The sequence below is a fragment of the Phaethon aethereus genome (assembly GCF_964289735.1).
Source record: "Phaethon aethereus genome assembly, chromosome: 21".
Taxonomy (NCBI): Eukaryota; Metazoa; Chordata; class Aves; order Phaethontiformes; family Phaethontidae; genus Phaethon; species Phaethon aethereus.
Genome location: NC_138597.1, coordinates 8,298,075 through 8,324,592, shown reverse-complemented (window position 1 = coordinate 8,324,592; position 26,518 = coordinate 8,298,075). Strand labels below are relative to the sequence as shown.

Sequence of the window (26,518 nt, the reverse complement as noted above, 5' to 3'; positions counted from 1 at the left end):
TCGTTGTACAGCTGCTGCTCTCACTTTAATGCTACTCTTTGCAAAATTTTCGGGGGGAGTAAAGCTCTTCTTATTCCCAAAAGGGAAAATACGTACTGCGGGTTCGGACAGCACGTAAGGCACAGGCTGACGGGCTGCAGGGCGCGTTTGTGCCGTGATGCACTTCAGCCCTTTTTTCTTCCTTTCTTACTCACTTTTAGAGAGCTTGAATAAGCAGCATTGCTATGGCAGCAGGTAAGGAACAAGGCTGTTTTCCAGAAAACTACAGGAAAAACCAGCACAAGTGAGGAGACGGTCAAAAACCTAAACTAGTAATAGGATACGGCGGGGGGGGAAGCGTCCAGCCGTTGTGGCATAACAAATCATCTCCATACGATAAAAACAAGGTACAGTTTAATTAGTACAGACCTGGCAAACTTCCAGCACACTGAATTAAATAAACGAATCTGTGTTTGCTTTATAGCATAGAGAACTATTTCTGTTGTCATCACCGCCCCCGAGGGATAACCCTTTCCTGGAGCAACCCTCCACACCACAGCAGCACAATGTCGGCCCTTCCGAGCCGTGGCTTGAGCCCCGCTCGTCCCGCTGCTTTCGCACCGCGCTCTTTGCCAAAGTCACAGGAACGTCTGGGCGAGCCGCGGGTCTCCCGGTCGCGGCTCCCCGCGGAGCCGGGGCTCGGTCCCGGCAGAGCCGGACGGAGGCTTTCAGCAAGAACGTTTATGGAAACGACAACGCTTCCCAGCTTTCCTCTTTTTGACCAAACTGGCCAGCAAAGAAACGGAACCTTTTTCCATCTTTCCCCCTCCCCGCATTTCCAGTAGCCACGTGGAAAAGGGAAGCTCCGTAACCTTTCTTAAAACAAAAATTTCCGTATGTTTTTCTGAATAGCTTCCAACCCTCAGCCTCCCCAAAGACAGGCAAACTCCTTTTCAAGACCTTCGTTTCGAAGCCCCCGGAGCTGCTTGGTTTTCCGGGGCGAGTCTTTCCCAGCTCGCCCCGAGCACCCCCGGCGCCCTTGGGCTCCGCCACCCAGCCGGCGCCGGCGCTGCTCGCGCCCCGCGCTCGGCCACGCGGCTCCTGCGGGTCCCGGCGAGGCCGCATGGCACTCACCGAGGTGAACTGCCAGGTAAAGCCATCGCCCCACCGCTTCCGTCAGCGAACTCCTCGGTTCGGACTAACCACCTTAAACAGCAGAAACGTTCGCTATCGCAGGGGAGGGCGGCTGTTTAGGGACAAGGCGTCCCGACATTTCCCCCGGGAGGGAGCGAGTTCTTCTGCACGGAACTCCGGTCGCCTCCGGCTCAGAGTTACCAGGAGGAGACGGCGACGGTCACAAAATCGCCCGAGCGCCGTTGGGGGCGAAGGCCAGAACCGACGGAGAGACGGGACCCTCGTCTTCCACGCAGTTCTCGCTTCAGCCTCAGCCGTGGTAATCGGTCCCCAGCCAAAAGCACCCCGAAAAGCCCACCAGACACAGGCTCTCTCTTCGGCTTGACTAAAGCCAAAAGATTTGTGTTTAAATACAGCTTTTGGAACAACCGTTTACGCAACAGAGCCGAGACTTTTGGTGAAGTGGGTTGGGATGAGGTGGAAGGTGGTGATACATGCAACTGTCCTCTTCCAGGCCTAGCTTTTTTTTACTTAGCTCTTAATTTGCCAAGAGCAGAAGGACACTTTCACCCTTTAAAATATACAGGATTTATGAAAACTGCTAATCCAAACTTCCAGCTGGAAGATGGAAGCCGAGGGTCCAAAATAAGAGAGACGCTAACCTCCTAAAAGGCGAGGTCAAAAGGGACCGTGTTGTGGTTTTCCAGGCTGACCTCCTGTACAACAAGACTTCCTCAAATTAATTCCTGTTCGGTACACGCAAACCTTCTCGGAGTCATCAAACCTCAATGTTTAAATCATCAGCAACAAACTTCACGTCCCAGGCAAATTGTCCGAGCGTGGAAACGCTGTCCCGGACAGGCTTTAAGGGCACGTTCAAGACCCGTCTGGCAGAAACGGCTAGGCAAAGTTCATCTTGCCCTTGTCCAGGGGGAGGGACGAGGTGGCCTTCCAGACCACTTTTCCACTCCCGATTTCTTGGATACCTATTTATCTTTTTTTTTTTTTCCAAATAAAGTTTTGTATTAAATTGTGTGTGGCCACACCGTTAGTCTATTGAGTCGAACTTGGTTGTCAGGTAAGTACCTTAAGGTGGCATTCGTGTCGCCTTTTCACCTTCTCTTCGTTAAACGAAGCAGATTCAGCTTCTGGAATAACCGGCAAACTGTTTATTTCTGGGTTTACAGCTGCACGTTTTCCTTAGAAATTATGCATGAAGGTTTCTGTTACAGAGCAACAAAATGTGTTTTGTGTTGCTGTTCTTTTAAAAACCCATTTCACAATGAAATCCAGCCCCTAATCATCAACGGAGAAGAGCAAAACAAGATGTATTGTAATCCTCTTCATTTAAACCTTTTAATGAAATTAAATTTGAAGGTACTACGGTAGGGTCTTACCCGCTGCTCTCAGCTGAAAGAGGGAAGAAATGAACTGGCTTTAAAATGAAACAGGTTTCTCTTCTGACGGACTGAAAGTTACAGGATGTTGGTAGTGAACCAATTAAAACACATCTTAAAACGAGAAATACAAACCAAATGTACATTATCAGCATGTTCGGCCTTTTGTTTCTCGGTTCTATTTTGTATCTGCTTATTGCAATCGTATGTGTTTTGAAGGAGGGGGAAAATCAAATCATTTTAGGAAATAATAAATAAAGAATTCGGTGGAGGAAACAAAGGAGCACTGCATTTATTTGAACATAAAATGAACCGTGCCTTCAGAGAGTATGCTAAAAAAGAAGCCGCATCACGGATCAGCGGAGCTCAGAAATATCTAGAAAATATAACAAAAGCTGTCTTGACCGAAGACAGTAAGGTGGCATCTCTGGAACGTCCAGCAGCGAGGAAGGAACCTGCTGCGTGTATGCTGCCTGCCTAGATCTCCGGTGCGAGGCGGCCGGACGCCGGCGGCCGGGACTGGCCGTCGCGCCTGCTCCGCCTTTCAGCCTCTCGTTTCGCTGGGAAAGGGCAATTAAACCTAAAGCGAAGCCAATATAAGCAAAAATGCTTCCTCTTGTCCCTCCACAACTAAGGTACCTTCTGGCTTTCCGTTCCATGCTGCTTCACCTCCTCCGAGATATCCCGGGCCCCTTTTTAAGCTGGGCTTACCACACCTGCTTTTCTTCTCCCAAGGCGCCGGCTTCTTTAGAGGCACCTTGTCAATCCCTACTGCTTACCCCCTCCTCTGGAATACCCGCAGCCGATCCTCCTCCTGACACCTCCGGGATCTCTAGTTAACCCAGCGTTAACCCTCTCAATGCATCACGACGAGTCGCGTGAAACTTCTGCTCCGAACTGCGCTCCTCTTTCCCCGAGAACATTGACACTTTCACCAGCGCTTGCAGATTAGCGCCGGAAGGAAAAAGCCGTCGCTTCTGTCACGCGGCGGCTTTCTACACCCGTGGTGAGCGGAGTTAAGTATCTGTACGTATAAATATAAAAAAAAATTCCACCAACTACCGGCATTCACTACTTTCACAGTAAAATACTCGTCGATTTTAGGAGTGGAAATGTTTCACTTTTTACAAGTCCCAAAAAAACAGATTTTCTTTTCCTACGTTTTTCCTCCCCAGTTTTTGCTTTCCAAGGCACGATGATTTCTTATGGATCTGTCCCCAATCCCGTACCCTAAGTGGATTCTCCTTAACGAAAAGCCGTAGAAAGTTTGGTCAATTTTCTCATTCTTTGGGGCGGCAGGTAAGTAGCTGCATAGGCCTGTGCTTAGTGGAAGGAAGTATTGAAAATCTCCTTTGCTATTCCTCCTTTCACGGTTTATAACGTGATACTCATAAATACTTTGGTAGCAGATTAAGCTCCAGAGAAATGAAAACATTTAAAAAAGAGCACAAAGCCTGCAAGTGTCCAAATGAGGGACCAGAAACTCTGCTTTAAGCTCCAGGAGGGGGTTTATGAGATGTAGTGCCATGTGCCATACAATACAAGATAAACATCTGTTGTTATTTCAGTAAACTTAAGTCAGATGTTAAACTTTTTCTTCAGGGGGATAGTGGCACAAAGAAAGATTTTTGTTGGGTTTTCTTTTTCTTCTCTCTCCTTACCAAGGTGGCCATACCCTATGCCAGGAAGACCAGGAAAAGGTTCTGGAGGACACTTAAATAAATACCATTAAAGTGATATGGTGGTGATAACGCGACCTTTTGTAACCTTTATCGTACCCCAGGCCTTCAAACTTGGATTTCTGCCCAGAAGACACTTATTAATGAGGCGGCCAATACTGCGAGCGCCAAGGATGAGTTACTATTATATATAACTAACTATGAGTTGCTACTTCAGTTCACATGCTGAAGAACAAACCCATCTCCGTTGGAGAGGACTCCAACGGAAAGGTCTCCATGGGTTTTGGCAGGCTTTGGATCAAGCCTTCCAAAGCTGCCAAGATGACCGTCCGGTGCCGGAGAGCTGCTCTGCGGGACCCGAAGGTACGAAGGGAACCGCTCGGAACGCTGCGGCGCTCTCGAGACGCCACGAGCTCGCTAGGTTGCTCTTTGGGGAAGGGTGCTTTGCTCTGCCCCCGGCCCCAGTCTGCTGCCATCAGTTCAGCGAGGGGCGAGTCTCCAGGTGAGGTGCCTGATTCCTGCAGCGGAGAGAACCCCCAGACGCCAGCCCAGCCTCCGCGCAGACGGCTCGTCCACGCCGAGGGCCCCGAGTTGGGCGCCGGGGAAGGGCAGCGAGGCCGCTGGACATGTTGCGGCACGTGCCCGGCCCCAGATCGGGTACCGCCACCGCCTGCTAGAGACCTGGAGCCCCTTCTCCCCCTCCAGCCCGGCCGCCCGCTGGGGCCACGGGGCAGCGAAGGACTGCGGCGATGAAACGCGGGCGCCGCGTCGCTTCCAAAAAGCGTGAGGGAGGTCACGTGCTTGCTTGCGCAGAAGGTAAAACCGAAATAAGCTAGCGCTGGTCTGCCGGTGTAAGGCCCATGCTGGTCCGCCGGCAGCAACACGCTTTGATTAAACAACATCAAATAGCTGAGTTTTATATGCGATATTCTGCCTTTTAAACTGTAAAGGATCGGTCTTAATTGGCAACTTTGACAGCTTGTCTACTTTTCTCATTACACACTGTAAGCTGTGAGGTTATAAGTTAATATTCCAAGCTGGTTCTGGTTTGGGCATATGAAAAGGGACCTTCTGTCCGAAGCACCAGACAGCATATGGAGCTCAGCTCGCCGAGCCCTGGGGTAGAGCTGCTAGGGCTCATGCTGGACCGCTGGAGGTGTTGTAAAAAGGAAATTTTGCAAGGTACGGCTCCAGGAGCTGCGCTCGCCTGTGTTCCTCTGCACGGTGGATACCGGCGGCGCAAATGAGCCATAGACCAAACGCAGAGCTCCGCATAAAGTAACGGTAATCTGCTCTCGTGTCCGATTCCAGATGTGTTCCTGGTCAGCTTTTAATTCGGAAATTTTGTGGCATAAAGTGATTTAACAATGCGCTTTTAATGACCCAATATATACGTATCTTTTTTTTGTTGTTATTTACCTTAGCGGCATACTAAAACGTAACCGGCATACTTCAGGTTTTTACATTATATTTTAATTAGCGTTTTTATATATGAAAGACAAAGACGCTACTCAGTACAAACACACACCTACTGTGCTGCGGTTCCCCAGGCGTATCATTTAATACCCAGAACACCAAGTCGCTCCCCATCAAAACGAATATTCCCTTGCTGGGCACGGGCCTCGGTCCACCTGGTAGCTGGGGGTCGGGGTCTGCGCGAGGAGAGAACAGCGCTTGTTCTTCTTGTGGAAGTACCTCGGGTTTTATAAACTCCTGCAACTTGACAGAAGAATTGGTGTCACTGTGACAGTAACTCAGGGCAGGCAGACGTGCCCCGCGATCAGTTAATTCTAGGTGGGGTTTTTGTTTTCTTTCCTTTCTAGCGGTCGTATAGTCAACAGGCTCAACGGGAGAGCGCGGACCGGGACTTTTCCCAAAGCGAAAGCGGAACACAGTGCTTCCTGGCATCGCGCGTTGCTTATTCAACTCTGCCTATATATTTGCTTACGGATTTTCGTGAGGAAAACGCTTCCCCAGAGCAGAAGCGGACAAGCCCGGCAGCAGAGCGAAGATGACCGCGTTGCCACGGCGCGAACCCCTGGCGCGGGGGATGCTCAGAACCGCTCCGGGGCACGCGGGACGGTCAGCAAAGCTGCCGGAGCTGCGGGGAAGGGGTCAACGTGAAAGCACCCGCGATGAAAACGCCGACATCCACGCGAACTAACCCGCGGGGTCTTCACCCGCTTCCCTCCTCAGGACCCCCGCATGGGCTCTCACTTTGCCGTCCTCCCTCAACGCCGACGGAATCGTTCTGCGCGGAGTTCGGACCGGGAAAGCCCAGAAGCAGCGAGCAGAGATCGCCCCTCGGAAGAAAACTTTGCTTCGCGGTTCCTCCAGGCTGCAGGCTCAGGCTTTTAGTCTCCATCCACAACCGTTTGGCCATCTACGGTTTTAGTCCCACGCAACATTTACGGAACATTCCTTTCCTCCTCCTCTGAAGCAAGTGCAAATACTATTTGGCAGAGAGGAACTACCCACAAGGAAAGAGTTCCTCAGAGCAGTTGCACTAGAACTTGAACTAACCATAACATAACACATCTGAATAATACTGTGAAAAATATATAAAATATGTTACGGCATTAAAAGTTTAAACATCATAAATCTTCAGCCTGCTATTTACTGGGCTGAGAAGGTGATAGAAACAACATTCTGAAGTGGAATGAGAAAAGAAAACGTAGCATGGAGGCCAGAGTGCAGTGAAATCCCCCGGGACCCGGCTGGAAACGCAGCTTTAAAATACGCGTTAGGCTAAGCTTTGCACAGCCGTGGCTGCTAGAATTTACCTCGGCACTGTAAACACACACCTTCGCAGCAAACTCCTTAGTCAATACCCTGGAAAAAGATTTCCAAGAAACTTACCAAAAGAGGTAAGAATTGAGAAGAGGAAAAAAAAGTCAGGTTCAGAATTAGGGGCGAGGGAAAAAGAAGATCGCAAAGACAGCTTGGTTCTGAAAACGTGCCGTTGTAGAGGCCCCGTTCCCTTTGCGCTGCCCAGGTACTCCGTCGCAAACCAGCGGTCGTGAGGGGGGAGATTAGGCAGAAAACAGAGATTAAAATCGCCGTCTACAAGATTTGCTCCAACATTTGCCAAATTTCAACATGAACTCGGAATTTAAGCTTAAATCAAAAAAAATGCCCGGTCAATTTTCAAGTTGGAACCTCGCTAGGCTGTCGGATGGGTTTGAGCTTCTTTCTGCATACACGACTGCTGATTTACTGCTCTCAGGCTCTGCGGTAGATTTCGGCAAATAGAATATTTAAGTAGTTGCTGTGAAAAATATAGAAGCAAGCGAGGGCAAATTTTGCAAACTGTCAGTCCAACCCACGGATAAGTTACCTGGGGGCTGTGAGAGCAGAGAAATAGGGTTTCTTTCTTTTGTTTTCTAGAGGGCCCGCTTTTTTTTTTTTCCTTTTTTTTTTTTTTAGTGGATGGTTGCATATGCAAACTTTCAGCGAGAAATCAATAAGACCCTGACTTGCTTGCTCCTTGGAACTGGTGGCTTATAGGAAACCCAGTAAAACCATAAAATTATTTTCTTCGCAGAACTCCCGTTCCCTTAACTCTCTCGGCAACCTCTGTTTGCCAGCTGAGCAAATCAGAATTTGTATAACAATGCTGTTAAGGGTAAGAGCTGGGAATACAAAACCTAGAGACGGTCCTGAGCAGTTTCGCTGCCCTGACAATTAGTAAACACGACATTCACCTCGACGTATCGTCCACAGGGACGGAGCTTGGGCTGGGACCGCCACCCACTCCTCGCGCAAACGTCCTTTATTGCGGTGATCGCTCAGAACAAATTCCATCTTCGTCTCTACCCGTGAACTTTCCTAGCTTTCGTGGCTCCAAGTCGGCTCATTAACATTACTTAGACACCGTTTTTATAGTTGAATTATACTATGTTTATACTGTGGAATTCCATTACTTAATTGCTTCACTACTGGAAATTTCAGTGGGGTTCTCATTTTTCGCATAAATCTTGAGAATAAACATGTTTCTGTATTTCTCTTACTTAATTAAGTGCATATTTCATAAAAATAGCCAACATAGACAAATTAAGCAAAGCATCATTTGTTTAATCAAATGGGAAACTCGCGCCGCACGTAAATGGGGAACCTTCAAAAGCTTCGGCATTTGCTTCCGGTAACTGCCGGGGACTCGGGATCCCTCCAAAACACCCCAGCCTGTGCGGCCCACAAAAAAAACGGCGCTGGGAATCGCCCATGCAACGTTCTCGCAGCAAAGCCAGCCCCAAAGCACATCCAAGGATGAACCGCATCCCTGCAAAATGACACGGCTGGCCAAAAACGGGGAGAGCGGGCGCGCCGCCCGCCGCGTCGACGGGGGAAGCAAGCACAGCCAAGGAAGTTAAGTTGTGCACGACCAGTCTCTCGACATCATGAGGCGGTGCCTTGGACAAATTAAGGACACAAAGCCAAGGACAATTAAATCGGCGTCTTACACCGCATCAAGCAACCCTAGCGTGGAACACGGCTGCCGCTCCTTACCGACACGTCTCCCCTCTCCCGGGAAATCCGCTCTGGATTCGGCTGGGGTTTGTTTCCTTGAGACTTTTGGCTCGCTAAAGCGTAGGAGATCCGCTTGGATCACCGCAGAGGTGGGGGTTTGGGTTTGGGTCCTTTTGTTGTCGGCGTTTTTCCCCCGTATGGAACAAAATGAGTGTGTAGCCAAGTGACTCGGGGTGACGGGGCTTTAATAAAAACCCATCAGCAGCACACAGGGACGATATTGCAGCGCTTTCCCTCTCCCGGTGCGGAAGCAGCGAACAGAAGACAAATATTCTCGCAGTGAAGGCGAGACGCAAGAAACGAAACCGCGCAATAACAGGAATAAACGTCTGACTTTTGGGTCAATGGTGGGGTTATCTTTTTCTTTCAATTATTTGCTTCCTCTTCTGTACAGACGGTTTTGCAAGTAAATAGGTTTGGTTCGAAGTTTAACAAGGGATAAAATAATGCCTTATTAAACTTACAAATTACTGAACTTGTAACAGCTATTTTGGATGACATGAGCTAAGGAAAAGAGCAATACACTTTTAAAAAAATAAAAAAAAGACAGATTTGTTCCCACCAAAACGAGAGAGCTCTCATCTCCTTTTAGCCATGCATTCATTTTAATTCAAGCTCCTCTTCTTACATAGGTCCAGGTATAGGGATAGAATTTGGGCTTTTTCTGCAACTGCAAAATAACTCTCAGAATTCACGTCCCTTGCAGACAAAGGTTTTTTTCCTTGTCGAGCTGGTACCTGCCATCATTCCAGCCGGCCCCCTCCTCCAAAGCCAGTTAGACGTTGTCTATCGCATGGTGCAAATCATCTCCCTCGCAGCCCGAGAGACCCTTCCTAAAATTCCAGCGCTCGACTCACAAGAACTCCTCGTGCCAGAAGCGGCTCCTACAGTAACCGCGTGGACAGAACTCCTCCAGACGTAGCCTTTAAAATACAGATGCTTTCCTCGGACGAGCAGCAAGCGCTCAGCTGGGAGCCCGGAGAGCTCGTTACCCCAGCGGCGGCACCACCGCCCGTACGCCTGCCCCGGCCCCAGGGAATTACGCCTTGGGGGTCGGCGTGGCGCGTTTAAGACTTACAAATACGTTTACTGAAAGATCCTATTTTGAGCAACCTTCTACTCAAACATCAAAGCGGCTTAGAAATTGTCACCTGTCTTGGCAGAGCAGCAGCAGCTGAACAATACAAGCGCCTGGATTCTGCATTTCTGTCAGCCGTAGTAGCTGGCATCGAGCGTCGGCCTCACTCATCGCCCTCTGAAACACAGCCAGGTTCCCACTTCCTAAATGAAACCCGCCCGAACAGCGACGCTCCGTTCCGCTGGCGTCCTGGAGGAATCGGGTGATTTATGGAAACCAGTTACTTGCGCTTGAAGCCCAGGCTAAGTAATAATCGGTAACGTATCAATATTTTTAACGTGACTTTACGACTCTGATTTTTCTTCCACCAAGACATCTGTAGCGCTATAAATAACCTCCCCACTCCACCAGAGGAAGACCCAGCCACGGGACTGACCTCTAAAACCGACGTCTGCGCGGGCTGGCGCGCACCGCACAGCTCCCGGCGGCCGCAGCTCACCGCGCGCGTTTGCCACGCATCAGGAAAACGCCGAGCGGAAAGGCCGGAGCAAGGAAGACGCTTTCTCCGGACAGCTTCAGGCACCGGGCGACACAGCGCAGAAAAAAACAAGAGTTTATTCTGGACCTTCCTTTGATAAGAAGAACTTCCAGGCACGTGCGTGCCAAGACGCGCCTGACATCTCAATAGCTCTGCAATTTCCACGCAACGCCAGTGACGGTAACGCAGATAAACTTGCCCGAATAGGTGGAAAAACGCCTCGTTCTGACCGCAGCCCGCACGGGCTGGGCAAGCTACCCAGCGACGGCTTCGTCCGAGAGCCGGGTACCGTGGCTCACCAGGAAAAAACCACCCTGGTTTAGCTAAGATGGCATCGGAAAGGACTTGATCCTACAGACAGCTGCCCCAAACAGCAACTGTGCCGCTCTTTTACCATTTCAGGTGCTACGAAGCTTGTGGCAAAGAACCTAAGCGTTGCCATTTCACCCCAGGAGAGGAAGATGAAGAGGAATAATAATATCCTTGAAGCGTTTGTCTCAACAAGCCCCAGTTCTCGGTTCCGAGGGACAAAACGAAAAGGAAATGGGACCCACTGAAGTAGTGGCTGCAGACTGAAGGGAATCCGAAGCCTAATACAATAATATAACAACATAATATATATTATAATATATAAAAACATTACATATAATAAGATACACAACTTTCTGTTGATTTTTTTTTTCCTTTTCTGAACTTCCTCCCGTGGCCCAGTGCAGCACAAACTGTGAGATCACTTTCACCACGTGTTTCCAGGTGCACACTTGAGTACGGCAACGAAAATTATTGCCATTTTTAAGGGATTAGAAATGAAAATACCAGTTCTGGAGGACAGAAAAAATGGTTTCGCTTTGATTCGAGTGACCTAGCTCACACATTTCAAACATCAAGTTTGGTTTTTAGAGGTATATTTATTTAGTGTTAAGACTGCAGCTAGCAGAAAGAACAAACAATCCCGAAACTCCCAGGCTCAGTTTTGGAGGGTCTAAGGTCACAGCAATTTCAGTGGCATTTGAAAATGGCCAATGCTTCCCAGCGCGACTTTACAGTATTTGAAACAAGAACCAGCAACAGATTTTGGAAGCGGGTAAGAGAGGGTAGCGAGAAAGATTGGGCAAAAAATGCCAACATCTTCGTAAAGCAGAGAAAAACGTGTACGTAAAGCAGCTACGTCGAGAGCGGCGCCTTTTTCTCCGTTCCCTCCCTTACCTACATTCTACCTGCTCTCTTGAGAGCGAGAAGTAGGCAGGTGGGAAAACCGAGGACCACAAGCTCGGGCTCTACTACACAAATGTTGCGCTACAAGCGTAAACGACGCCACTTGCTCCGAAACGCACATTTACTGAAGAGCTCGGGACCAAAACTAAGACTGCAGTCGTCAAAATGTTCTTCCCAGTTCACCCAGTGCGGGTATTTCCTCACAGACGTCGTCCCAGCAGCGCCCATCCCACAGGAAAACGGGGATTCCTCGTTTTAGCCTCAAGTCCGCTTACCTCCAACATCCCACATCCGCCATCGCTGAACTCCCTGCGCGACGCCGGAGGCGGAAAACCTCGTCCAGAGCGCCTCGTTGCCTGTTTCCGATACCAAAACCTTCTCTGTCAGCTCCGACGCCTCGCCTCAAAAATTTTTCTCTTCATCAGCTGTAGCGATAAAGTCTAGTACACGAATTACTCTAACAGCATCGTGGATCTTTGGCCCGCGACACTGAAAATTACAAACGGTGATACGACGAACCAGCAGATGCGCTGGTGAGTTTTTCCCTTGCTTGCCAAAATAGAAACCAGACAACATTAAACCCAAGACAGCTCCCAGAGACGTGAATCCACGGCAGGAGCGGAGGGCCCGGCTCAGCAAGGTCACGGCCGGTGCTTACCAGACCTCCGCCTGGCCCGCTGTCGCTTTTCAGCGGCGCGTGGTATTTATCCGCCGTCGCGCTGGTGCCTCTCGCAGCGGGAACGGCAGCGCCAGAGAGGAGCGCGTTTCGAGCCGGACGCCGGCGTGCTGGCGCCGTGCTGGAGCAGCAGAGGCTTTCGCGCCGCGCCGCAACGGCACATTCTGCTTCTCGGGGACGTTTCGGCTCACCGAGAGACCGTTTTAAATGGACTTAAAGACATCAGAAACGGAGACATGAAAAACCCCAGCGCTTTCAAATTTAGCTCAACTCTTCCTACCGATACCCGCGACCTCTCCTGACACGCGAAGGCGGGCGGGATGACCTCGCTCCCGCGTTTTTCTGGGGTCAGTAGGGTTTTTATGGCAGGGAGACGGGGATGCTGCATAGCTATACAAACGCGACCCTTCCCCAAGAGTTCCGTACCCCCCGAAGCGGTGCCTAACCTGCCTTCACCAAACGAACGCTACCGCGCGGTGCGTTTTAAAGGGCACGTGACGTAAAATAGACCTTTTCTTTCCAGCAGGCTAGGCTGCTGCCCGGCCGTCCGCGTGGCCAGCGGTGCCGCACAGCGGCGTTCGATCCCCGACTGGCGCGTGACCGCAACGAAACAGCGACATTTCGTGTAAAGCCCGAAAGGTTTAACGTGTTGGCACAGAGATGCCTTTAATCTCATTTCACGTGTAAAGTCCTCTCCCCTTGGAAAAAAGCTGCTCCTCCTACGGAAACCATCCGCAGCGCGTAAAGCAGCCGGTGGCCGTGGCTTTCAAAGCAAACCCAGAAGTATTATTCCATTTTCCGCCGAATAAAAGTATTGAGGGTTCTTTGTGGGAGAAAAGCGAGGCTGGATTCCTTTATCCCCCTGCCCTTGCTGCTGACAATGCCGAGCTCTGTTTGGGGGGCCGAGGAGCGGTGCCTCCCAGGAGATCCCAACAGGATTCAGTCCTCTGGTAATGGACTCCTCGTACTTACTGGGACCATCAACCTCCCCGTTTCTCTTTGAACGAGGGTAGTCTGTCAGGAGCGGAAAGCAATTTAAAACCGCTGGTAAAGAGAGAGCTTAGGTAGAGAAGAAAGAATTTGATTTCTTATCAAAGCTGCCCCTGGAGGAGACCCAGGTGGCACCTACCTCCAGCCCAGAATTAGCGGATGAGATTCAGTAACAGACGGTGGCTTTTAGCAGCTCAACACAACCTTCGGAGGGGGACGATTAACACCTCTGCTGGGGGGGAGGAGAGCATGACCCCAACGTCCTGGGAGGTTCGCAACGCCGAGAATTCCCTCTGCGAAGCGAGACCCCCGCAGGTCGGCTGCGCGGCCCCCACCTGCGCTCAGCAGCGGCGTCAGCTTCCCCAGCCGCCTTGGAGAACGTTCATGAAGTATCTCCCTCGCGCGTGGGAGCAGACCCGGACGGTGGAAAGCCACAAGACGCCGTGGCGTGCTGGGTCCTTAGACGCGACCGTTGCTGGAGCTCTCCAGACCCTGCTGGGCCCGATCTCTGCGCGGAGGGTGGGCGTAGCAAACCTACTTTTCGAACGATTTTGCAATTCGGCTCTTTGTCGTTGGGCCGTATCAGAGAGGTGGGTCAAATTATACCCTCCAAGAACTGCCCCGTTACATTTCGTTTCTCAGCTTGAGCAAAACCAAATTCTCATTTCCCTGTTTGGGTTTTTTTTTTTTTTCTACAAAGAATAAAAGCAGTTTGTGTAAGAAGCAAGCAAAGTTTTAGGAATACGGCGTGCTCTCAGGCAACGGAATGAAAGGGTCTGCTTTCAGCAAACAATTGCGATTTAAAAACATCCACGCACGGGGAAGTGTTTTTAAGCATTATCTTTGGACAGGAAACATCCCAGACTTTAGTACATACAGTTTAGAGTTCCTCTAATACCTTGGGGGGGGGCGGGAACATAATCTGTTTTGATAACACTTGACATTAAACAGTGATAAATAATTAAATACGTTTAACTGTTTCATTAACTAAAGATAGATAGATTGAGAGCGCTCCATAGATAGAATATAGATCAAAAAGATTGAGACTGGCTGTAAATTCCCCCGATGTTTTATGACACCATTTGTATTCTGTCACTCACTAGCTTTATGTATAGTCCAAGCTGTGAACTGAATACCCCATTCAGAAAGCCACTCACTCTGCATGTTATTGCAATTTAATATTTTCACACACAGACACATCATTATCTTGGAACCCGACACTGCAAGGAGAATTCAGTAATTTTTCAAGAGTGCTTTTTTTTTTTTTTTTGTTCTAATGTGAGCACCGAGGCGCAAGATTGATCTAAACGACCGCTCTTCCAATATTTAGTCTCTAGATAGATAGGTCAGCAGGTAGATATTTGCCTGTGTTTTAAGGGATTCTCCTCCTTGCAAACACGTACGGCGGAATTTCAGCGAAAGAACTAAAAAGAAAGGTTAAGAATCTGTCCTTATCAACAAGAATACGCCTTACATAGCTACAGCTTGCGACTGTGAACTAGACGCACATACATATATCGACGGGGAAGTCCTCAAAGCTGTCTCTTAGTCTTCAATTACTGAAACGTGACTACGGAACGGGATTGTTCCACTTACGCCTGGATTCTGAAGGGCGGTAAATACACATTCCTCTAGGCTCTTTGAGAAGAATCAGGCGTGTAGCTCTTCAAATTACGGGTAAAAAAAAAAAAAAAGTTTATCAATATTTTAAAAGCCAGGTCACAGCAGAAAAAGGAGTTTAGAAGTAGAGACAAAGGCACAGCTGATTTCATCCATGGAAATAGGTATATCTGCCACCAGACTCTTGGTAGCTAATCGTTAACAAGCGCTACATACAAACTCAGATATAAGAGAAATCTTTATATGGAAGGAGCATTGAGGTCCCAAAGAGTTCAGTGCCTTGAGGGCCTGCTCCGAAGTCCAGCAAAGTCAATGGAGGGACTACCATGAACTTCAGCAGGCTTCAGGTTCTGAGCAGCGAGGCGGCAACGCTGCTTTTTGGGAGTAAACGTCCAGCTACGGCTAAGGTTCCCCTAAGACAGTGCTCAGCTACACAAGGTCAAAGGCAAGTTTCCATCATGGAATTCAGATTTCCTGGTCTTGAGCTAGAGAGGAGCCTCAAACCGCCCAAAGTCACGCCCTCGGTATTTTCATTAGGCAAGAAAGGAGGGTTCCGAACCAACGCGACACTCCAGAGATCCTCCTCATTCTCGTTGCCTTCTCTTCCCCCCACCTCCTTCGTTCTAGCGCCCGCTCCGCCAGCGCCTGGCGGGGGAAGCCGCGAGGTCCGCAGGCAGGAAGCCCCGTTTCTCCAAGCTCTCTGGTCGGTCTCCAGGTGATTTGGGCTGAGGTTCAGACCTACGAGAACCTCCGCTTCCCCAGACAGGTACTTCCTCCCGCCGCTGCCGTGCGAGAAGCAAGACTCGCCGATATAGCGCGGGTGCCCTGGGTAGCGCGGCCGTAGCCGCCCCGAAGAGACGCTTAACGGAATTCCTTCTGCGGCGGGGCGTTCCTCTGATTAACGCCTCCAGGCTTACTTCACACGCTTTGGAAAAACCAGTTACCGTCCATTGGGTAAAAATAGATTTATGGATAGGTGTTAAACGCGGCTCCTTTTTCTGGTCCGCCGCTATTGCGTAAATCGATATTTAGCCGGGGTATTGACTCCCGCAGCATACAAGAAACTTTCTGACCATGGCTAGAGGCTACGCATGCGACTCTCTGCACCGAGGCGCCGTGTTCGCTCGGAACGCAGGGATCTGCGCGTTAACCGAGCAACTACGCAAAAACGCTGTTTTATCCGACATGGGAGTTTAAAAGTAATAGGCGAGTTTAAAGAGGAAATTAAGGACATACTTTGAAAGGTGGAGGCCTTTAACATCTGTATCGCCCACCTCCCCGCCTCTCTGAACTGCTAGAGAGAATCCAGAAGCGAGCTTTCTGAGCCCTATTTAACAGGTTGACATGCGTTTTGCTTCACAGGTACACGCTTTTTTTTATACGTAAGTAAATAATTATCGACACCACCAGCCCGCCCCGATAGCCAATTTGAGGAAGCACTAGAATTTACCCGGAGGGCCTTAAACGCCCGGATGTCCTCCGTGTCTGGGGAAGCATCGGTAGCTCTTCAGGCGTTGCCTTGAGGACGCGTCCCCGCAGTTAATTTGGATTTCCGAGGGCTCGTCCTCGGCCACTGGCACCGAGCGGCTCCTAAAATCACTCCTTGGTAAATGCTATCATGAGCAGGGGACGAAGGACCAAATTCTGTTCTCAACTTTATCTGGATAAATACTCAAAGAGTATTCGAGCAGGAAGAACTTAAGAACTCCCAAAGTAACAAAAGATCTGGTTTTTATTCATTATATATGGGATATATGAGCAGAACTGTTTCCGAGCAGAGGGCTTTTCAAAGTTTTCCAACTGCTTTTTAAATACGACTATTGTGCCATGTAGGGATTTAAATTTATTTTATTCCTATGTGATAATTCTAAAATAAAACGTATGGTCGCTCGCAAGTCGTGCCGGTTCTTTATTTCACGTTTCTGTCATAAAATATAAAATGAAACCAGTCCTTTTCCATAAACAAAGGAAAAAAGGGTAAAGCAATTTTATACTACATGAACTTCAAGCACAGCCATTTAAAAATTAATTTACATGATTGAGCCCAAAAGGTCCATTTGCTGTGAAATAAAAAACACTAAATACTGTCCTGAAAGGAAAGAAAATGCCAGACCCACTTTTGTAAACAAAAGCCTTTTTTTTTAATAAGAATCTGAGATGGAATAAAAGATTTTTAGCCAAATCTGATATGTGCAAAAAAAAAAAAAAAAAAAAAGATAAAAAAATCTGATCCGCTAAAATTCAGTGAAAATGTCCCAACCACCTCAACGGGAGTCGGAGCAAACGCAAAGGTTGCTAACGAGACGCTTCTCCAGAAATCACGAAGGCGGGTGTGCGTCTCCCTCCCATTCCACAGATGAAGCAGCTGAGGGTAAATTATTTGCTTCGGCTGGTCGAGTTAGTTTGTCAGCCAAGCAAAAAGCACCCTTCGCGCTTTCTCCGCGTCTCGGACCAGCCTCTCATCGGGCAACATCGCGTCAACGCGCTCAACGCTCGGTGGGAGTTCTGTTTTAATAGCCGGACGCCGCCCCCGGTTCCGTCGCTGCGCAATTCCGCGACTTTTCCCCGTTCCGAGCAAAACTTCGCGGCCAACTTTCCGCATTTCCTCGCGGCCAACGAGTCGCGCGCCCTCAGCGCGATGGCGTGAGGCCGGCAGCCGGAGCGCACGTGCTCCGCAGAGCTGGAGGCCAGGTCTGGGGCCGGCCCACGCCCCGGCGGGCGCCAGCGCTGGGGTGAAGCCGCTTGGCCAGGAAGCTTTGCGCAGCGGCGAGGGAAGAGCCGCGCGCTTGCCCTCGAGCGGCGCGCGCGGAGCCCGGGAGCGGGGCCGGCCGCCCCCAAACGTGCTCGTGGCCCCGTGCCCACCCGTGCGGCCCGCTTCACCGGCGCTGCCTCCGCCGTCCTCAGCCCGACGAGGGAAACCACGTCTAGCTTCTCGAGGCCCCCCGAAGCGATTCGGTAGCCAATAAAGTAGGAGATAAAGATGATTCCCCCCCCACCCCGTAATACCAATAAAACAATAACTCGATATCACTTCTACCAAAACGCCGCGGCTATAAAGTTAAAGACGCAGAAAAGAAAATTAACTACTGTTTATGACAGCAGCGGAAGGGGGGGCGGGAAGTAATAAAAGCGTGGCGCAGGCAAGGGAAGAGATGGCTCGCGTCCAATACGGCCCTTCTTCCCTGTAGGACTTCTTCGGAAAGGAAGCCCGTGCCCCTTCAGAAAATCCAGTCTGTCTAAAATACGCTGAGGTTACATAATCGATCGTTCCATAAGTTAAGAGGAAAAAACCCAAAACCACGCAAACGAGCTCCGTCTCTCCCTCGGTTACCGACCTGCAGGCGCTCAAAGCGAACCCCTGTAAAGCAGCGATACACCAATATTTGTGTATTTTACACACACACGCACAAAGTCTCCCGGGTCACGTCCTCAGCTGGTGAAAATTAGTTTCATTGATGTTGATACCGATTTACATGCGTTGAGGATCTGGCCTCTCATCTTAAAAAAAAAAAACAACTGATTTTTGTCAGTTTAGCCTCAGTTTTCACAAAGAGGATTAGGCACGTGTGTTCTGCTCGACGCTCTTCGCGGATCGTACGTGCATCTTCGACCAGCACCGCGCGCGCTTACGTAGGAAAGACGTACGTATTAACGCAAAGAGCGAAGGACAGTTCTGCGGCTAAATCGCGGCATCTGAAAAATTCCTTGGCTAAGGAAGTGCAGGAGGAACCAGAGTCGTGAGCGAGCCGGAGCGCCACGTTCTGCCCCCCCCGCCGCCGGGTGAGGGTCCCGGGCCGCTCCGCATCGCCGAAGCCCGGCTGCTTTTGGCCCTTAGCACAAGCCGACGGAGGCACGACGGAAATCTGTTTTCAGGAGGGTACCAGGAGAGGGATGCAGGCACCCTCCCCTCTCCCCTCCTGCCCTCGGGAGGCCGAGGAAACACTCGGAGCGACTTTGCGAAGGCGTCGCACGCCGGGCAGCACGGAAAGAAAAGCCGGCCGAAGGGGGAGGCGGTATCTGAAATCACGCCGAATTTCACGGTGTCCTTAGGCTGCGCCGCCGGGGAAATCCGTTCCTCGCGCTCGCCTTGCCGAGAGCCAGGCTCGCAAACCGGCGCGAGCCGACTCGGCGGAAAAGGCGCAGAGGGAAGCGCGTTTCACCCCGTCCTAACGGCCCGTCTTCGAACCCGGGAGCTTCAGGCAGCCGGGCGTGGGTTTGCTACAGGGGCAGCAACCTCGGAACCGCTCGATAAAACACACCCACGATAGCGACCGGCCACCCTTCTTCGGCGGCGATAAGATATTTTAACTAAAAACATCAGGGCGCGTTTAAAAAATGATTACAAATTATTTTAACAGCGTATTTGCGGAGGGTTATAAAAACAGCTATAATATTTTTGTCTTGGATTCTAGAATTACCGGTGTGACAGCTAATGCAGTAATGATTTGTTTCAAATGCCAGCGTTTAAGCTGTATAAAGCTGATTTTATACATTTTTCCAGTAGGCCGCATTGTAGTTAATGAAATTAAACACACCAATCGCATTTGTCCCCAGGGGATGAGGAACTGAACACGCCACCGGTTTATTTTTTTATTAAAATAAATTGCAGCCAGCAAGATGGACTAATTGCATACAGAATTGAAAAAGAAACATTCCATTGATATAATTAAGCCAATTTTCATGGGCAAAAATAGTTATAGTGGATATAAAATAAGCAGAGCATTCACTCCAGTTTGACTTCTCCCCACCCTCTGCATTTTGTACAGAACATTAACTATTAAACAAATACCTATCTCAAACGGGCTGACAGCGTTATCTAGTAGTGATGGCTAAATTGATCCCAATAGCTGACGCCGGGGCATTGTGTCTCACAGCCGTGGCGAGGGAGTTCGTAAGCCAAAACAAACAGGCCAGCAACCACCTACCACATCAAAATAGCACCTTAAAGCAAACCACCTGAAAGATGGAAAAATCATCGAGACAAAAAGGAATCGCCACCCAGTTTCTCTGGCTCCGACATTTCACCCCGAACGCTTGTGCAGTCACTCCTTTTCGGAGCACGGTGCTCCGGTCTTGGCCACGGCGTTACAGAAAGTGAACGGTTACGAGAAGATGAAGCCTTTCCGCACCAGCTCAGCGGAGACCAAGATTTACCATGATAGAAGCATTATTCTGTGGCCTACTGGAAATAATTTGGCTGTCTCAGTCCATTTTCACCTGGAAAACGTCTCCCCAAGAGACGGTGGCCTTGTTTGCAGGGCAAAAGTGGGTTCAGTGGCACCAAAAAAAAAAAAAAAAGCCTTTCAAACTTTGTTGTAAATTTGGGCGAAGCCCCTCTTTGCAGGGGGGGGGACGTGATGAAAGCTCGTCCACCCTCTGAACAGAAACTTTCACCCCTCCCACTGTCCTGCGCTGCGGGACGGACCAGCTGCGAATCGGTACCTCCACACAGAGAAGCGCTTTACTCCGCCAAAAAGGAGTTCAGATTCTAGCCCTACCTACCGGCGTTCAGCACACATCGTGGCCCTTACCGCAGGGAAATTTCTTCCCAATTAAAAAAAAAAAAAAAAAAGGCAAGCTGCTTATTCGGGGTGTGAGCGTTCGGAAGCACGACGAAGTACACTTATTCCAGGGATGAAAGTCATATTTCATTTTTATTAGCAGAGAAGGTCACATCGTTCACTGAATGAAGAGAGGGGGGGTAAAAAAAAAAAAAACCCTCTTCAGGACACTACAGGGACACTCTGTTACAGATTTGGACACTACATAACACACAACCTACTGCAGTAAAAATAAAAATAAACAGCCCATGAGTAGGTAGCGGTGATGCATGAAAATCCATTAAGAAAATAAAAGGAATAATAAGGTCGTAGATCTTTTCCGCTACGACATCCCTGACCTGAAATTCCTCCAGAAAAAAAAAAAAGGGCATATTTAAGATCAGAAAACACAGCAGTAATTTTGGTGCGGAATGCTGCGGAGTACTGACATATCAACAGGCTGTTAGCCAGAGAGTGGAAACAAATGTGTTTGCACATATCCTTCAGACGTCTTCCTTCTTAACTGCAGATGGACATCGTATGTGTACATATATATATTTATTGATATGCCGGTTACTTACCCCTACAGGATTAAAAATATCTTTTGGGAGGCAGGCATGAGAAAATCATTATTCAGCTAAGATTTTGAGCCTTTTGGTCAGCGTTCAGAGTTGCGGGAGTTTTTTAAAGGACCTCTAACCGGGGGGGAAAAAAAAAAAAAACAAAACGGATCCAGCAATAGTGGGAGAGCCATCGAGTTGTGGAAACAAAGCATGAGCTTGCCCCGGCCCACAGGGAGCACGTACAGTCTTATATGCCATCAGCCTCGCACCGGAGAAAAGGCCTGGATTGGAAATGTAGATTTTTTTTCTTCCAATAAGCCATTTCTCGCACCCTAAGTTTACTGCAAGAGGAGAAAAAATTATACTGAACAGAGAGAATGCAAATTTTACAGTCAGAAGGGAAAAAGCCAGCCTGAAAAACGCAGGTTCTTTTCGGGATCCTGTCACCAGGACGGGGATCCTCCGGCAAGTCGCACACGCTGCCTCCGCTTCCCCAGCTGCGCCCCAGACCTAACGACATGCTCCCCACCGTCGAGGCGGCTGCCGAGCCTTACCTCATTAACAATGTTTGCAAACTTCTTTAGGCCTTTGTCTTTGAAGCGCTACGTTAAATAGTACAGAGCTTTTATAAAACATATAAGCCGTAATAATCGTCGCCCTAATAACAGCAATGCTACCGTTCCCTCAATAGGCCCTTTCCTTCCGAGGAGCTCGAGCTGCTTTACAGGCATTAATGAACGCAGCCACGCCGCAGAAGGATATCTCCCTCTTCAGCAGGTTCCCCTGCGGCTCGCCTCCGGTGCCTCGGCTCGCCGCGCGGCCCACGCGGGCAGGTGTCACCCCGCTGCGGCAGGCCGGCCGGAGCATCCCTCCGGCACCGGTCACGCAACGGTTACGTCCGCCTGAGGAGCCGGGGTATTATTACAGCCGGCAGCAGCGATGAATTACACCGCTCCCGTGTTGTGAAACCCTAGCTCCCGCGCCGCGTTTCGCCCAGGAGCGAGCGGAGATTGCGTGCGGTTCAGGTGCGCTTGGCTTTCCCTCCCTCGGTGCTTCGGGATCCTGCCCGCGTCAAGGTCTCACGCCACCAGCAGCGTACGGCTGCACGCCGGAGGGTGCCTGCCTGCCTGTGCGGGGGACGGGAGAGCAATCCTCCGCTCTGTCCGACCTCTGCGTCTCCAGCAGGTATTTTTCACAGCCACCCTCAGAAATACCCTCATTTAAATGTTCTCCCCCCAGCTCGTTAGAGACCTCATTTGCCGTTGCTAGACGCCATCTCATCCTGCAGCTCCGATACAACGCCTCAAAACAAGGCAGCTTTATTTGCTGCTAAACAAAGTTTCTAAAACGCCCGTCACCCGATTCCCGCAGGTAGCAGTGGAGGTACGCGTGGAGTTACTACGCGTTGTAAGACCTTTGTGTGCGCGTTTTCGGTTCGACGGGCAGACGCATCTGCACGCCGTTTCTGCAGGAGACGGGAATTCGGTGGCACGGGAAAAGCGGAGCGTCCGTGGACGCGCTTTGCGAGCTTCCCGTTCCCGCGGCTCCGGGAAACGCGCCGCGGTGTAAACCCGCGCGGGTAAAGCGTCAGGCGCAGCTCACGCACAGCCTACGCGGGCGCCGGCGGCCCCGGCTTCGTTGCGGGCCGGAGTTCGGCCCCAGTTTCTGGGTCTTCAGCGCTTCGGCACCTCAAAGCCGCGAGTCCGAAGCGTCTCCCACGGCAAAGCCCCGCTCACCCCCCCGTGCTCCCCGGGGCAGGAGAAGGCAGCGCTCCGCACTCGTTCCTCGGCACTTTCGCAAATGAATCCAGCGGGGAGGGCGGGCGTTTGATAAATTATATTTACAGAATTGGGCTGTTTTACATTTTTGGGGGGGGGGGGAAGGCTAAACCGATCCGAAACCCTTGGCAATTTTCGTCGGGGAGCTAATTGCGCATCACATACATTAAGCGGAGCAACCCCCTGCCCTGCCCGGCGCCCCTCTGATCGCCTCGCCGAGCGGGCCCGGGGGCGCGCAGCCGCCGCGGCGGCGGGGACCCAACGCCCGCGGCCTCCGCGCAGCGCTGCGCGGGCCGCCGAGGGGCCGCGCAGGGCCGGCCGCTCCCCCGCGGCCCTGAGCCCCGGGCAGGCTGCGGCCCCCGGCCGCTGCCCGGCAGCGAAAGCGCGCAGCCGTACGGGGACGCCCGTCCCGGCGGAGGCGAAGCCCGGGGCCGAGGGCCGGGCAGCGCCGGGCTGCCGGCCCGCCCTGGGGGTGCAGCCGCGCTATCGGGAAACCCAGAGGCGAAGCTTTGACTTTGTCCGCTCGCTGCCGACGAAAGGCGAGCGGTTCCGCAGGAGTACCGGCCCCGGCCGGGAGGCTTCTTGAGAAGCCGAGAGCCCGCCGGTGCGGGACCGTGTTTGTGCTTTGCAGACGCGATGCGGGGCTGGCGGGGGAACGGCCTGGCTCCGTCCCCGGCCGCCGCGGCGGAGGCTTCTCCCCGGTCACCGGTGGTTTATTTCCCCGCTGGAGGACGGGGCCCACTGACCGCGGGGGCACGGCCTCCTCCTGCCCGCCCGCTACAGCAGAGGCTCCCTCCCGCTTCCCGGGGCTACCGGCCGGCCGAGCCCCGCCGGAGCGCGGGGCACCGGCCGCCGTCCCCCGGAGCCCCCTGCGAAACGAAAGCCCGGGGGCGAGGGCGAGCGCCGGCACCATCCCCGCTCCGGCGGCAGCCGCGGGCCGCTCGCCTCCCCTTTTCCGCCGGCAGCCGCGGCTGGAACCCCCCGCCCCGGGGCGGGCGCCGGCGGCTCCGGCGCGGCCCCGGCGGGCGAGGAGCCCGCGTCCGCTGCGAGCGCTGCCCGGGGAAAGGCCGCTCCGCAGAGCGCCGCGGGCTCCCGCACGCCCCGCCGCCGCACCCCGCGGCCGGCCACGCGTGTGCGGCTTTGCCCGCGAACCCGGGCTCCTCGGCTGCCCCGCAGCCAGGGGCGGGGGTCGCGGTGCCGCGCGGTGTCAGTGCGGAGAAGTGCGCGCACGGCCGCGCCCGCCTCTAACTCTAATTTTGCAACGAAATGCCCCCAGGACAGCGAAACCTGTTTGGGACTGCGGCCTCCGACACCCCGCAAGCCGCCGGGCCCTGTGCGAAACACCCGATCGCGATCGGAGCTCGGCCGGGCGCCCCGGTGCTGCCGAGCCCCAGCCCTCGGGGTTGCCCCCGCACCGAAAACCTCCCGGCCGCACCGGCCGAGCCTTGCCGGCCGCCGCCGGGCTCGGCCAGCCCGCGGGGAGAGGCCGGGCCGGCCGCGGAGAGGCGGCGGAGCCCGGCGCAGCGGCACGCGGCTGCGGAAACCCGGCGCCTCTCGCAGGGGCGACAAGAACGAAAAGGAGGCGAAAAAAAGCGGGGGGGAAAGGGGAATATGCCGCGCTGCTCCAGCTCGCTTCCACGGCCAAGGGAGCTCTGGAAATGACTCTTCCTCTGAACAACCCAAACCAATACGTGCTGAAGAGTTTTTCGAAAAGTTGGGATTTGAACGGGGGCGTTTAAAGCGTGCGTTTATTGAGGAATTAAAAAAAAAAGATAAATCCCAGGATTAATGGCAAGCCAGCTTCCCAGAGAGCAGCCCCACCGCCTCCGGGCGGCATCTCAGCGTGCGGGGCCGCGGTCGCGCGGGGCTGCGTGGGCAGCCGCGGCCTCTGAACGGAGCGCGGTGGAAGCGCCGAACGAAAGGCGTTTTTCGGGGAAGCCGCTCTGCTGTACGGCAGGTCTGCGCGGGGCAGGGGGGGCCCCGCAGCTTCTGCCCGGGAGCAGGGACCGGCCCCGCAGCGGAAAACGCCCGCCGGCCTTGAGGGGTCGCAGGGGCCCCCGGATAACGAACTTGACCGACAGGCTGAGCCTTGGAGCCCGCTGCCCTTCCTCGCCGGCCGGGCTGCGAGACGACGCTTAACCCGCGCGGATCCCTGCCACCGCGGGGCCGCGGAGCTCTCCCGTCCGCGTTGCCCCGGCCCGCGGCGGAGCGGTCCCCACGCACGGGGGCTGCGTGGAGCCCCGCGCCGCGCGCCCACGGCCGCCCCACGGACTCGCGGTGCCAAGGCGAGCGGCGGAACCCGAACTCGGGAACTCCCCCGCGGGCGCGGAGCTACGCTGGAGCTTCGCAGCCGCCAGAGGCTTCGCGGGGAGCCACAGCGAAACAGAAACTAAAGTCGGGGTAACAGCGCCGGGGGCTGCGCGCTCGCAGCTGGGCTCTGCGGGGGCAAGGAAGCCCCGCTTTCCTCCTCCGAAAATCCAGCCTGGAAACGACTCGGAAGAAAGAAGGGAAAAGGCTCCGGTGGAAGACGGGGAAGGGGGGGATGGATCTGCGCAAGACCTACGAGCCGCAATTCCACCCCCAAGTAAATTTTTAAAAATTAAAAATTAAAGACACTCCCCCGCGCTCCCCTCCCCCAGAGCTTCTGCACCCCCGGCCGGGCTGCGCTCGGGACCTTCCCTCCGGCCCCGCCAGTCCGAAGCCCCTCGCCGAGAGCGAGTCCATTTTTTTTAATTCCCCCCCCACACACACGAATTCTCTCCCTTCCCTCTCCCGCAGGATCGCTCCCGCGGCCGGGAGGGCTCCTCGCCCCCCCGCTGCCGCGGCCCCCCCGGCGCCGGGGCTCCCCGGCGGATGCCAAACGCAGAGCTCTAGCGCCCACTATTTCAAGAGCCAGGAATATTATTTCACAAGACTTGGAACGACTCAATAAAAAAAAAAAAAAAAAAGTTGCTATCCCCTTTCGTCAACTTCCAGCTAACTTTCGCTTTTCTCCCCCGGCCCCGCGCCGCTCGCCGTTCGCCCGCGGCGCCCCCGCTATAGCGCGCCCGGGCGCGGCGCGGGGCAGCGCGGCCGGTCTCCGCGCACACGGGGCGGGCGGCGCGGCCGCGGCGGGCGCCGCCGCCGCCGCGGGAGGGAGGGCGGGCGGGAGGGCGAGGGGCCGCAGCAGCCCCCGGCCCGGCTCCGCGCCCCCGGCCCCGGCCGCCGGGGAGGTGCTGCGCGGGAGAGGGGAGGGGAAGGACCTACTTTTGGGCAGTTTTCTCGCCCGCGCCTTGGACCGCATCGTGCCGGCTGGCGGATCCCTCTCCTCCTCCTGGAGCCCAGAAGCAGCTACACACTATCTTCATCTCCCCAGCATTGTCAGTTTGGACACCTTCGCACATGCGCACAGAGCATTCAATCTGACACCCTCGGCAGGGCCAAAAAAACTTTCCAATGTATTCATCATCATCAGGGCGGTGGGGGGTTTTTCGGGGTGTTTTTGGTCCTAGCCTCTTCCTCAGACCACTTATCTCTCCCCCCTCCTCTCTCGCAGCACCCTCGCAGCCTTCCCCCGATCGGCCCCTTTAAGAAAAGTCAGCCTTCGGCTCCTGACCCCCCGCGCGCTGCCCTGACCCTCGGGACAGTATTTAAGGATCGAGGTGCCATCCTAGACAGAGGTGATTATCCTTACGTCCTCCTCCTCCTCCTCCCGGCTCCCGCTAAACGGCAGCGCTGCGGAGCGGCTGCGCCGGCGGCTCGTAGCCGCACCTATTCTAGCCCCGCTTTTCTTTTCCATCGGAAAGAGGTTTATTTACAGTAGCT

The 26,518-nt window shown here is 52.9% G+C and overlaps 1 protein-coding gene across 2 annotated transcripts in view; it reads right to left on the bottom strand.

The window, feature by feature from the left end:
- Positions 1-25,997, bottom strand: part of PRDM16 (PR/SET domain 16) — a gene marked incomplete at both ends in the record, with an annotated part of 337,348 nt that extends 311,351 nt beyond the window's left edge. For both annotated transcript variants that reach the window (XM_082009472.1, XM_082009473.1), the window contains one exon: positions 25,961-25,997. In XM_082009472.1, coding sequence (XP_081865598.1) covers positions 25,961-25,997 — 37 coding nt within the window. The remainder of the gene's footprint in view (positions 1-25,960) is intronic.
- Between the last annotated feature and the right edge of the window lie 521 nt (positions 25,998-26,518).